Genomic DNA, 12,514 nt, shown 5'->3' with positions numbered 1-12,514 from the left:
TATTATAAATCTATCCAGCAATAAACCCTGATTTTGTTTATCTGAAAATGTTCTAAATTTCAAGAATAGACATTTGTATGCTAGGCACACAATTCTAGATTGAAATTTCCTTTCTCTCAGAAGTTTAAAGCTATTATTCTAGCATCCTCTGGCTTCCAATATTACCACTGAGAAATCTGCTGGCCCAAAGCTTCGTCTTCTACACACAGAGCATTGCTGCTATTGGCATCTGTCTTCAGGCCAGCCTGAACCTCTACTGAGTGCCTGCTATTATTGTTCCCATCTCTGGTTTTGACTCATGGTTTGTTCCTTTTCTGGGGAGTGTCTCCCATTTCCTCAAAGTCTAGAAATACATCAACAAGTTTTAATCTAGGATCTAGCTGGTTTGAGGCTGAAGGGGCCTCCAGAGTATCTAGTTTGCCCTCTGGCTGAAAGCAACACAAACAGGGGTGTTTGTTTGTTTGTTTTACTGCAAGACTTCTCAAGTTTTTAATATCCCAGCCTAAATTAAAACCATCTAAAAGGGGGATAGGATATCCAGCTCTGCCCAAACTTATTTGACCAGAGTTTTTGCAGAACCAGTCTTCCACAAAATGGAATTTGAGAAGAGTCCTGCTCTACAGCTTCTTTAAGATTTTTTTTTTTTTTGCCTCAACACGGAGAAGAAAAAAATTCAAATAAAGAATTATCTTCAATACACCTATTCTACCCAAACAAACCCATACCAAGGCTAAAATAATAAAATTTAGCCTCTACAATATGCCAGGCTGTGTGAGGCACAACAAATGTATTTAAAAAATAAAAATGATAATACACAATCCCTGTCTTCAAGGTGTTCAGACAAGGGAACTAAGTAAAATACATTTTGGCAAATGTTCCACTAGCAGTTTGAACTACTTTCTCAGCAACTGTCTCTCAGACTATGACAAACTGTCTTTGTTTCTTTTTTAAATGCACATGAATTTAAATGTATCTTGTTTGATAATTGTGGGTTAACTGGGCACCTCTAGAAAATAAAGACTGGAAACCTACTGTTATAACCAGGGCTCAGAAACAATGTACCATATTGTACCTACTTTTGGCTGTAAACTAAATCATTATAGTTTTTTTCAACTAACTGCTGTCAAATCCATTATTCCAATTTTCAGAAATTCACACTATTCTAAGCCTAGAAATATTAAAACTGTTTCCTTGAAGTCAGAAATCTCTCTACTTTTTACAAGTTCACTCAAAGTATTTTACTTTAAACTGTGATAATCTCATGTCATTAAACATCAACTCTTCTGTATAATTTTGTGTATATAAATACAAATGAAAAATACATTTACAGATACCAAAATAAATGAAAAGTGGACTTTATCATTTTCCATTATTCAAATTTAAAATCTATACTAGCCTTTCCTAGTGGACAAAAATCTCTAATAGCTAATGGACTCTTTTCACAAGGAATAGTTCCCAAGGATGTAGTGACTATGTGACTAGATACTTAGCTGTGAAGTCCCTCATTTTTCAACTCCTTACCACATGGCAAGTTGACAGGAACAGGCAGATTTTCATCATAAAATCATGAGCTATTCCCCCTACAATTCTAAAGTTTCTTGTATTTTACTTTTCTCTCCTTGCTATCGCCCACTCCCAATCATCTGCAGTTGAAGACAGGGATTAGAATTTTGCATCACTTAAAAATGTATAAAAAGAAAGGATGAGATAATCCACAAAGTATTAACTGACCAACCAAATAATTAACAAGTATATGTAGAGAGAGAGATCCATTCTTGTTAATTTTCAAAGACAGATATATTTTTAAAATCAGAAATTTTCTATAAAAAGAGCAGAAATTTGTCGCATTGTTGTTTTAAGTATACAGTGTAATTGCCCAGTGCCAGCAAAGCTGTAGAAAATTAGGTCCTGATGGACACTGAAAATAGTAGTATAAATTAAAATAGTTTAGTAATATAATCAGTAGTTTTTAAAGTGTTTATATTCTTTAACCTAATATTTACATTATAGAGATTCAATTCTTCAGAAATAATCTAAAAAGCAGAGTTTTCACACAAAGATGTAATCAAGAATGTCCTTTTTTTAAATTGTAAAAGAAAAATAGAAAACTACAAAAAGAAAAGAAAGAATTATATAAAATTACGTATATCCACTCAATAACACATTGCCATTATGAAGATGCTTACACTGATTATATAATAATACGGTGAATTATGGTAAGTGGTGGGAAAAGAAGCAAGACATAAAATTGTACATGCTAAAAGATTACAAGATTATTATCACTTTTTAAAAAAAAATTTTATTGTTATGTTAATCACCATACATTACATCATTAGTTTTTGATGTAGTGTTCCATGATTCATTGTTTGTGTATAACACCCAGTGCTCCATGCAGTACGTGCCCTCTTTAATACCCATCACCAGGCTAACCCATCCCCCCGCCCCCCCAGAACCCTCAGTTTGTTTCTCAGAGTCCATAGTCTCTCATGGTTCGTCTCCCCCTCTGATGTCCTCCCCTTCATTCTTCCCCTCCTACTATCTTCTTCTTTTTTTTTTTTAACATATATTATTTGTTTCAGAGGTACAGATCTGTGATTCAACAGTCTTGCACAATTCACAGCGCTCACCATAGCACATACCCTCCCTAATGTCTATCACCTAGCCACCCCATCCCTCCCACCCCCCACCACTCCAGCAACCCTCAGTTTGTTTCCTGAGATTAAGAATTCCTCATATCAGTGAGGTCATATGATACATGTCTTTCTCTGATTGACTTATTTCGCTCAGCATAACACCTTCCAGTTCCATCCACGTTGTTGCAAATGGCAAGATCTCATTCTTTTTGATGGCTGCATAATATTCCATTGTGGATTGGAAGAACAAATATTGTGAAGATGTCAATGCTACCGAGAGCAATCTACACATTCAATGCAATCCCCATCAAAATACCATCCACTTTTTTCAAAGAAATGGAACAAATAATCCTAAAATTTGTACGGAACCAGAAAAGACCCTGAATAGCCAGAGGAATGTTGAAAAAGAAAAGCAAAGCTGGTGGCATCACAATTCCGGACTTCCAGCTCTATTACAAAGCTGTCATCATCAAGACAGTATGGTACTGGCACAAAAACAGACACATAGATCAATGGAACAGAATAGAGAGCCCAGAAATGGATCCTCAACTCTATGGTCAACTAATCTTCGACAAAGCAGGAAGGAATGTCCAATGGAAAAAAGACAGTCCCTTCAATAAATGGTGTTGGGAAAATTGGACAGACACATACAGAAGAATGAAACTGGACCATTTCCTTACACCACACACAAAAATAGACTCAAAATGGTTGAAAGATCTAAATGTGAGACAGGAGTCCATCAAAATCCCAAAGGAGAACATAGGCAGCAACCTCTTTGACCTCAGTCGCAGCAACTTCTGCCTAGAAACATCGCCAAAGGCAAGGGAAGCAAGGGCAAAAATGAACTATTGGGACTTCATCAAGATAAAAAGCTTTTGCACAGCAAAAGAAACAGTCAACAAAACCAAAAGACAACTGACAGAATGGGAGAAGATATTTGCAAATGACATATCAGATAAGGGCTAGTATCCAAAATCTACAAAGAGCTTCTTAAGCTCAACACCCAAAGAACAAATGATCCAATCAAGAAATGGGTAGCAGACATGAACAGACATTTTTCCAAAGAAGACATCCAAATGGCCAACAGACACATAAAAAAGTGCTCAACATCGCTCGGCATCAGGGAAATCCAAATCAAAACCTCAATGAGATACCACCTCACACCAGTCAGAATGGCTAAAATTAACAACTCAGGAAATGACAGATGTTGGCAGGGATGCGGAGAAAGGGGAACCCTCCTACACTGTCGGTAGGAATGCAAGCTGGTGCAGCCACTCTGGAAAACAGTACGGAGGTTCTTCAAAAAGTTGAAAATAGAGCTACCCTACAACCCAGCAATTGCACTACTGGGTATTTACCCCAAAGATACAAATGTAGGGATCCAAAGGGGTATGTGCACCCCGATGTTTATAGCAGCGATGTCCACAATAGCCAAACTGTGGAAAGAGTCAAGATGTCCATCGACAGATGAATGGATATTATCACTTTTTTAAGAGACCGAAAAGAAATATGGCAAAATATGAAAAGAAGAATAAGGGATATTTGCTCTTAGTTTTCTTTCTAAAGAATTCTAAAAAGTTTTTCTATCAAAAGAACTTACTATTTCCAAAAAACTAGAAGTTTACGGTAATGAAAGGTTTACTAATACCTTACCCACCACCTCTTGTGTTCTCCATTATGTTCCCTATTATGTTTATCATCCCTTTTTCCCTCCACCTTTCCCAAAACCAAAGTAAAACTTTTATAGTTCTGTTAATGTGGAGAGGCATATTCCTCCTATAACTATCCAGTTGGTTAACTTCTAAAACAATACCCTAATGAAGAGGATAGATAAGGTTTACCTTATTTCCTTCTTCTTTGAATTGGGGATTGATTATTTTTACAAAAGAATAAAACAACTGACGAATTCTGGAATCTCCAATAAATGCAATATGTTTATCTACAAGACAGTTCTTTGCTTCACTGAAATCAACAAAGAAACATTAATTACAATAAGTAAAATCAGCATGTTGGCATTTCAAAGCACATAGTTCGTGAAGAAAGTAGTACAGGATTATCATACACACAGTTATGTTGCTTTAGAAATAGGTGGCCAGGTTTGTTTAGCCAACCAGCCCATGGATGATCAACTAACTCTACAATGATTAATAATTACAACCCTCATTTATTAAGTGTTTAAGAGGTACTCTAAGTATATTAAGTGCTTTCTATCCATTATCTCAGAATCTAACTCCATGAGGTAGCTATTCAAGTCCTAAAGCTAAAGTCCTTCACTCACGGGCTACTTATTGCCTTGGGCCTGGTTCTCTCTCACCTGAGATAAAGAAGCTTGGACAATTTCTTTCCCTAATGCTTTTGGCAGGAATCTTCATTTGGGCTCACCCCCACTTCCACCCCCCACTCTGTCAGCAATTCTCTACCATCATATAGAGAAGTACCATATAGTATTTTCTTTGCTTTACCAACCCCTCTCCACTAGATATTAAGATCCATCCTAGAAAAGAAAACAAACAACAAAATGAAGAGAACTTACCTGATTTTGTATTTATGCATCATGCAACTGTGAGGTTGCCAAACTTTCTCTCCAAGAAATCTGCCACTTGAGAGAAGGTATTCACATGAATCATTGCCTGTAATGGTTCAACAAACAGTGTTGTAAACAATAGTTATATTTTTATACTTTGATTATCTGACCTCATGTAAGCTCTTTGAGATGAGAAAGTACAAAGTTTTCTATGCTTCACTATACCTTCTAGGTGGATATTACTCATCCACGAGGAGCACAGTAAATACCATTATATTCATATTCAAGAGGATAAAAGCCACTAATGGCAGATGCTTCACTGTAGAAGGGACTCCTAATTCTTAAATGCTATATCCACTGTTTCGGCAGTGCCTTCTGCTTCAGGTCCTTTTTCTAGGGACATCATCTCAAACTCAAACCAGCTTATATCTGCTGACCACTCCTAGTTGGGAAAGAAACGTTTAAGGAATAAAAGAGAAGACTTTGGAAATGGCTTCTTATTCAACTATTATAATGTATAATGCATTTGCACAACTGGAAATGCAGTAATGAAGATATTTTACAAACCTGCTCCCTGATTTTCACAACTCCCCTGTGAGGAAGTATGCTAGCCCTATTCTGTAAATGTGCAAACAGAAAAAGATTTATTCAAGAACTTCCTATTGAGCTTACTAAAATTGCATCCTGTTATAAGTTACAAAGATAAGTAAGACTTAAAACTATGTTATCTACAGGTGGCCAAAGGTACATGGTATCGGTGTCAATAACAAATGTAGATTTCATAGTTATTAATTCAGCCTCTCTGCTTCTCTTGATGTTCTTGCCTTCCTTTCCAATCATCAGTCAGCTCCTCCCAGTTTGCTTGAGGCTGTCACGATTTCATACAGAAAGTTCCACACCTGGGAAACCCCTCAGTCTTGTATAAACGGGACAGATGGTCACCATATTTCCTTTGGCCATTTTATTAGACATTAGCTTACATGACTCAAGGAGTTTAAAAGGGAGTTGGAGGCATTAAAAAAGTCCAAATATGTCAAATGGAAAAGGGAGAAATGAGATATTTAGAAAAACCATGGGGTTACAATAAAATATACGTATTATTTAAATTAATCACTAGTTCTTTATTAACAGTCACAAATATATTTGTTAAGGTCAGGAGAGAAACGCTACGGCACAAGAGTGGTACTGAACCATTTAGGGTGGGGATAGAGAACACCCAAAGATATTTCAAGTAGAACATCTCTTTTCTCAGCTGGTTATCCATTTATCTGGCCAACATACAGATAAAAGGTGATACAAATACAAGATAATGAAGGTGCTATTATTTCAGTGTTATAAATTCTAAAATAGAAGAGGAAGGAAAAGTGAAAATACTGCATTGTTGTGCTGGTAGAAAACTGGATAGGGAAAGCAAAATATCAATTATTAAAATTATGCAATTATATATGTAGCCTGTGCAGGTTTTTTTTTTTTATTTCAAAGATTTTTTAATAACATCTCTCTAAGGAAACTATAAATAATCAGTTCTTAATTCTTTCCAATTATTAAAAACTAATTCTAGTTCTAAAAAACAAAATTAAGCTACATAAATAATCAAGAAGGAGTAAAGAAAGGACTATAAGAACACACAATTAAGTTATTTTTCTAAAAACATCCTTCTGCTTCATTCTTTTATAATGGTTCTATACTAAAATCCTATTAAAAATCTAGTAAATGTTTAAAATTAGAACAAAAATTCCATATTTATAGCATTTCTACCTCTTTAAATACATCTATAAACCAAGCAGAAAGTTAGTAACATCTACTTTCTAAAAAACTTATAAGAAGTTGCAAATAACTAGGTATTAATTCTGTGGACTTTTTCTTCCTTTTCTTTCTTCCTTCTCCCTTCCTTCTGTTGTTGTTATTTGATTTTTGTTTTTTAATAGAACTTGAAACAGAAACACATCTTCAGTATGTGGGATTATGATATTTGTTAAGTATCTACAGGGTTTTCAATACGGTTTTATTAAGATGGAAGTACAATACCAACATCTTAAAATAACCAGTCTTTTCTCCACCAGAAAATGTGTTTAAAAATGCAAAGTTCTTTTTTTCCTCAATACTACTACTCACACATTGTTTTTTAGTAGTTCAGCTAGTGGGAAAAACAGCTCTGAACTGATGAATCCATATTAGAGCCCCCCCTCCCCCCGGCAAAACAGATTTGGAGTTGCCACTAACCACACTGTAAACATCATATTTTAGAAACCACTCGTCTTGGGATGCCTAGGTGGCTCAATCGGTTAAGTGTCTGCCTTCTGCTCAGGTCATGATCTCAGGGTGCTGGGATCGAGTCCCACATTGGTCTCCTTGCTCAGTGAGGAGCCTGTTTCTCCCTCTGCCTGCCGCTTCCCTGCTTGTGCTCTCTCTCTCTCTGACAATAAAATCTTTAAAAAAAAAAATAGAAACTACTGGTCTTTCCAGGAAAGAAACTTTTAATTTGCTAATGAATGCTAGTTGATGATGACATTTCCTAATATATTTTATGACGCAAAGTTTTTTTTAAGTAATCCTTGTATCTGAAATCGATAGCCTCTTTATCATATTGGTTGAAGTTCCATCAGAAGATAGAAATTGTATCAGCTATTTTAATAGAGAGAATCTAATATAAAGAATTCTTAGAAAAGTAAAAGAACTGCTAATTAGACAATAAAAAAGGCAAGAGACTTTTCTTATACTTGTCTGAAAAATAATAAATAGTTGTGATAATAACTATTATAATCTGATGGAAAATAAATTAACCTAATCTAAAAAAGAAAACTCCCACAAAATTCCATACTCTAAAACAACTTCTCTTTTCCTGAGAAGTACTTTTGGACCAAATCACTAAATGTAATCTAGATGTTAAAATAAGTTGAAGTCCCACATCTTTATCATGTATACTAAGTATATACAAATATCTGCTGGCACATATTTCCCTTTCAAAATCCACCCAGAAAAACCCCAAATAAAAGAAAACAAAAAATCCCAGTCATTATTTTCATTTGTCTCATTTAATTTTGATAGCTAGTTTAAAACAACCAGTGTGAGATGCAAGTTGCCTAGTGCTCAGATAAATTAAGCTAGAAACACAATAAAAACAAAAAAACCACAAAAAACCACACACACAACTAAAGGGATAGAATTCTCTACTTCAGCTATCTCCAATACTAAGATTATCTAGATGAATGGCTGTCTTCAGTCTATTATTTTAACCATAAGCATTTTGGTTTGTCAATCTAAAGTCTCAGGTTTTTATGCATAATTTTTCTATACTAGAAAGATACTAAAAGCAAACAAAGTAATTAAAAAGACAAACACGTGTTAAAAAAAAAAGCTGAAAAACAAAATATAACAAGTAAGGAAAACATCTAATGTGCTAAGTAAACCATAGCTTATATTTCCCTTTGAATAGAATACCTCTGGCATACTGCACCCTTAGACTGGCTGAATCATCCTACCAAAGCTATCTGTTTCTTACTACCAACCATGAAATATCCATAAAGTTTTTAACATGATTTGTGGAATATTTTGTTTGCCTAAAATTCAGCAAGGTCACACTTTGGTCTGTGTTGAAAAATCACTTTTAGGGGCACCTGGATGGCTCAGTTGGTTAAGTGTCTGCTTTTGGCTCAGGACATGATTCCAGAGTCCTGGGACTGAGCCCCACATTGGGCTCCCTGCTCAGTGGGGAGCCTGCTTCTCCCTCTGCCTCTACCCCCCACCCCCCGGCTTGTGCTCTCTCTCTCTCTCTAATAAATAAATAAAATCTTAAAAAAAAAAAAGGAGAAAAAAGAAAAATCACCTTTTACATTTTTCATTTGACAAACTAGGAGTGCCTCTATTACAGGTGGTGTCATATATCAGGATCTTTCTGGCAAAGAGAGAAAAGGCTAAGAGACCTACTGGCCTCTCGTCACAGAAATGATGTTTTTAATCTGTAATCACAATATTAATGGAAATTTTGTGATTTAGTAATGTTAGAGATTGAGAAAATTCAGAAGAAATATAGTTAATCGGATTATTATTTAAAATGTCATTCTATTTTATGTGAAAGTAATATTAATAAAAAAAACCCTCTATTTTCTGAAGTTGAGATCAGAACATACTATTAGAACATGAAATTCAATGAAAACCAAAAGAACCAAATGAAAGGAGAAAAATAGAAGGAAATAAGGATTTTGAAAATCTATTTATCCAATTATTGTTTATGGAGTTCCTTCTGTGTGTTAAGCTCGGATAATTTAAAGATGAATAAAATACCCTTGGAAGCTCACAGTTTGTGTGGGGAAGATGGATACAAATTATTATGATACAACATAAGTACGTACTAATTGCTATAGAAACACTAAATCCCTAATTCTTATTTCTGTGATGGTGACATTTGAATCAGACTCTGAAAGAAAAATCTGTACTTTCTTTTAAGGAGAGAGGTCACTGTGGGCAGAGAAAATCAGGTATCTGTGAGATATGTAAAAGGGCAAAGCATATTGTGACTGTGAGCCTGGAGTTTAGAAAGAAGGGAAAAGATAAACATAGGTAATAAAAAGTAAGCTGGTCAGATTTTGAAGTTTTACACATTCAACTTTTAGAAAATCATTTTATTTTAAAAAGAAAAGGAAAAACTCTTGACTGATACTGTGAGGTTGAATTAGTGTTTCTAAAGTATTTAATCCATGTCCCTCTGGAAAATGCTTTCTCACTCCATCTTCTATACATCACCACTGTCTAAGGAGCTCTGAGAAAGGCAGTCTATAACCTAATGGCATGAGGCAGACTAACTGGGTTGTAAATCCTAGCTCAATCACTGACTAATTGTGTGTCCTTAGGCAACTTAACCTCTCATGCCTCATCTTTAAAATGTAAATAATACCGTAATTCGCTGGATCTAAGACCACTGATTATAAGATACATCATTATTTTATGTAACACTAGGAAAAATGTTATCAATTAAACTTTGACATGCAATAAAGTTTTAAAAATTCATCCTGATTACAGAGAGATGTCAAAAATGGTGGTGGGGGGGTAGAATGGAGGATGAAATATGGTAATTTTAGCTACCTCACAGAATGGTTGTAAAGACAAAAGGAGTTCAAACATGTAAAACCCTTCGTAGCACAGCACCTGGCATATAATAAGTACTCAAAGTTAGCATGTAGTGTTTGCCAAGCCTTACTTTCTGCCATACGCAATTCTTTCTTTCCTTTCTATAGTTTGTAAAGCAAGAGATACTGAAGATATGTATTCAAACTGCATTCACTCTACCTTGCCTGAGGTGTCCGTACACCCACACACTGGAGATTTTAATATAAAGCATAAACCTCTGTAACTAATAGAAAGTCCTTTCTTATTCTAAAGATTTATGATACTGTGATGCAAGTGTAGGGTTATCTTTGTGTGAAGAGCATTACATTTCACGCAGTTTGACTCTGCCAAAGCATGAGGATGTCTAAAAACTTCTTGGTAGGATCATTATTCTTCCCAAACAGTGTCTGGCTCAAGTTCTTGACATTCAGTCTAAGCAAGTACACACACCAGGTGTACTGCTTCACGCTGAAGACACTGAAGCACCTACGGAAGCTGGTGACTAGCTTCTGGAGGAGGCTTTATAAACAACCCCAGATTGCTACACTGACTCATAAAGTTCCATCTGACATTCTGTTTTCCCTGCTGATGACAGATCTTGAAAGGATGAAATGTAGAATCTAACTATAATAATTAGTATCCAAGTTTATCAAAAGACAAAAGCACAATATAAAGTTAAAGGGAGGGGGACCAGAGATTTACCTTTAGCACGGTAGCACCACAGTTATAACATTTATCTTCACTACCTTCACATAGACAAGATCGAGTTAGGTTACTGTCATCTTATACCAAACTAACATAAAATGATTAATAGTAGTTAGGAAATTTTCTTCAAAACGACCACGAATTAATGCATCAACACTGCTGGTTTCACTTTACATATGAAAGTGTGACTTCTGTTAGAGCCACAGCCAATGAACCAAAGCCCAGCCAGATCATATGGCTGTGACCTATAGGAGGGTGAAAGAGAAAGGCCAAAGGGTATAAAGAATTTATCTTTTAAAATCGATTCAGTGCATTTATATACAGAACTATTCATCCAGTATGGTACTAAAGATTTTTAATCCTCAAGAATTGGAGAAAACAAAGCACCAAAACTGCTCAAAATATCCTACACTTTGAAAGATCTCCTGGGATGAGAACAGAGCTCAGATTCCAATACCCCATTTACTGAATATTTTGCCAAAGTGGGTGCGAAGTTAAATGGGAACAGCGTTAAATGTGCACCTGTCCATTACACATTACATCTTGACCAATTAATCTCATAGTCACCCAGAGCTCTCCAGATAATGGCTTCGATAATACTAAGAGCCAAAAATAAAAGATCCTATCATTAAGTTAACCTCAGCTTGTCAGCCTCTCTGCTAGTGGTATTTTAACAGAGAAAATTAAAAAAAAAAAAATCAATCAACAAGGACAAGTAAATATCCCTTGATTACTGAAAGATAATTCGTTCTGAAATAAGGAGGTCATATTTCCTTTTCCCCTTTACACCAATTTCAAAACCCACATCGAAGGCCTCCTTTCAAACTGCTTCCGACGTAACTTCCTTGCCCACCTCGACTCCTGTCAACCCACAACTTTTCAAATAATCTGCCCCAGTGCCTTCACTTTGTACAAAGTGTGCAGCCAGAACCCCTGAAACGTTTCTGGATCACCGAGGCTGGGTGACACCTCCTCCATTTGGCCAAGGGCATCCTTTGCCAGCTGTCGCCCAGGCGGCAGAGGAAAATGGGGCGGCCCTTGCCGCTGTCCAACAGCTCGGCTCTGCGGTACAGGGCAGAGGCCGGATTAAACAAAGGCTAAAGAGCCGGACCCCTAGGGCTCAGAATCGACGACCCCAACTCTGGCAAAGGGGCCCCTGGCGGGGGGGGCCTCCGCCTTCGGCGCCCCGGGCTGGCCCCCGAGGGTCCGACCTGGTGCACGCGAGGCCCGGGCCTGGCGCGGCTCCCCCGGCGCAGCTCGCGCAGGAGCCCGGACCCCGGCAGCAGCTCGCGCCAGGCCCGGGTCGGCTGCCCCGACCGCAGCGCAGGCGGCTCAGGGGCCCCAGGACCACGGGCCCTTCTCTAGGGGCGGCCCGCACTGGGGTCCGCTCAGTCGGCCAGGGGCGCCCGGCCCTTAGCCGGGGACACCTGGGGGCACGTGGGGGCACCGCCTCCCCCGCCGGCCCGGCGCGCGGGCGGGCGGGCGGACGCGTGAGCGTGGGCGTGTGTTGGGCGAGGGGGGCGGCCTCCAGCCGCCGCGTCGCCTC

The 12,514-nt window shown here is 37.5% G+C and overlaps 1 protein-coding gene across 1 annotated transcript in view; it reads right to left on the bottom strand.

Moving 5' to 3' along the window:
* Positions 1-12,514, bottom strand: part of CASD1 (CAS1 domain sialic acid O acetyltransferase 1) — a 49,186-nt gene that overhangs the window by 36,500 nt on the left and 172 nt on the right. The window contains exons 2-3 of the mRNA XM_036123358.2: positions 5,167-5,263; positions 4,475-4,595 (exon numbers count right to left, since the gene is read on the bottom strand). Of these exons, the coding sequence (XP_035979251.2) occupies positions 4,475-4,595; positions 5,167-5,263 (218 nt within the window). The remainder of the gene's footprint in view (positions 1-4,474; positions 4,596-5,166; positions 5,264-12,514) is intronic.

This window comes from Halichoerus grypus, chromosome 12 (assembly GCF_964656455.1).
Source record: "Halichoerus grypus chromosome 12, mHalGry1.hap1.1, whole genome shotgun sequence".
In the NCBI taxonomy this organism is placed as follows: domain Eukaryota; kingdom Metazoa; phylum Chordata; class Mammalia; order Carnivora; family Phocidae; genus Halichoerus; species Halichoerus grypus.
The sequence above is the reverse complement of the archived record's forward strand: the minus strand, read 5'-3'. Positions and strand labels throughout refer to the sequence as shown.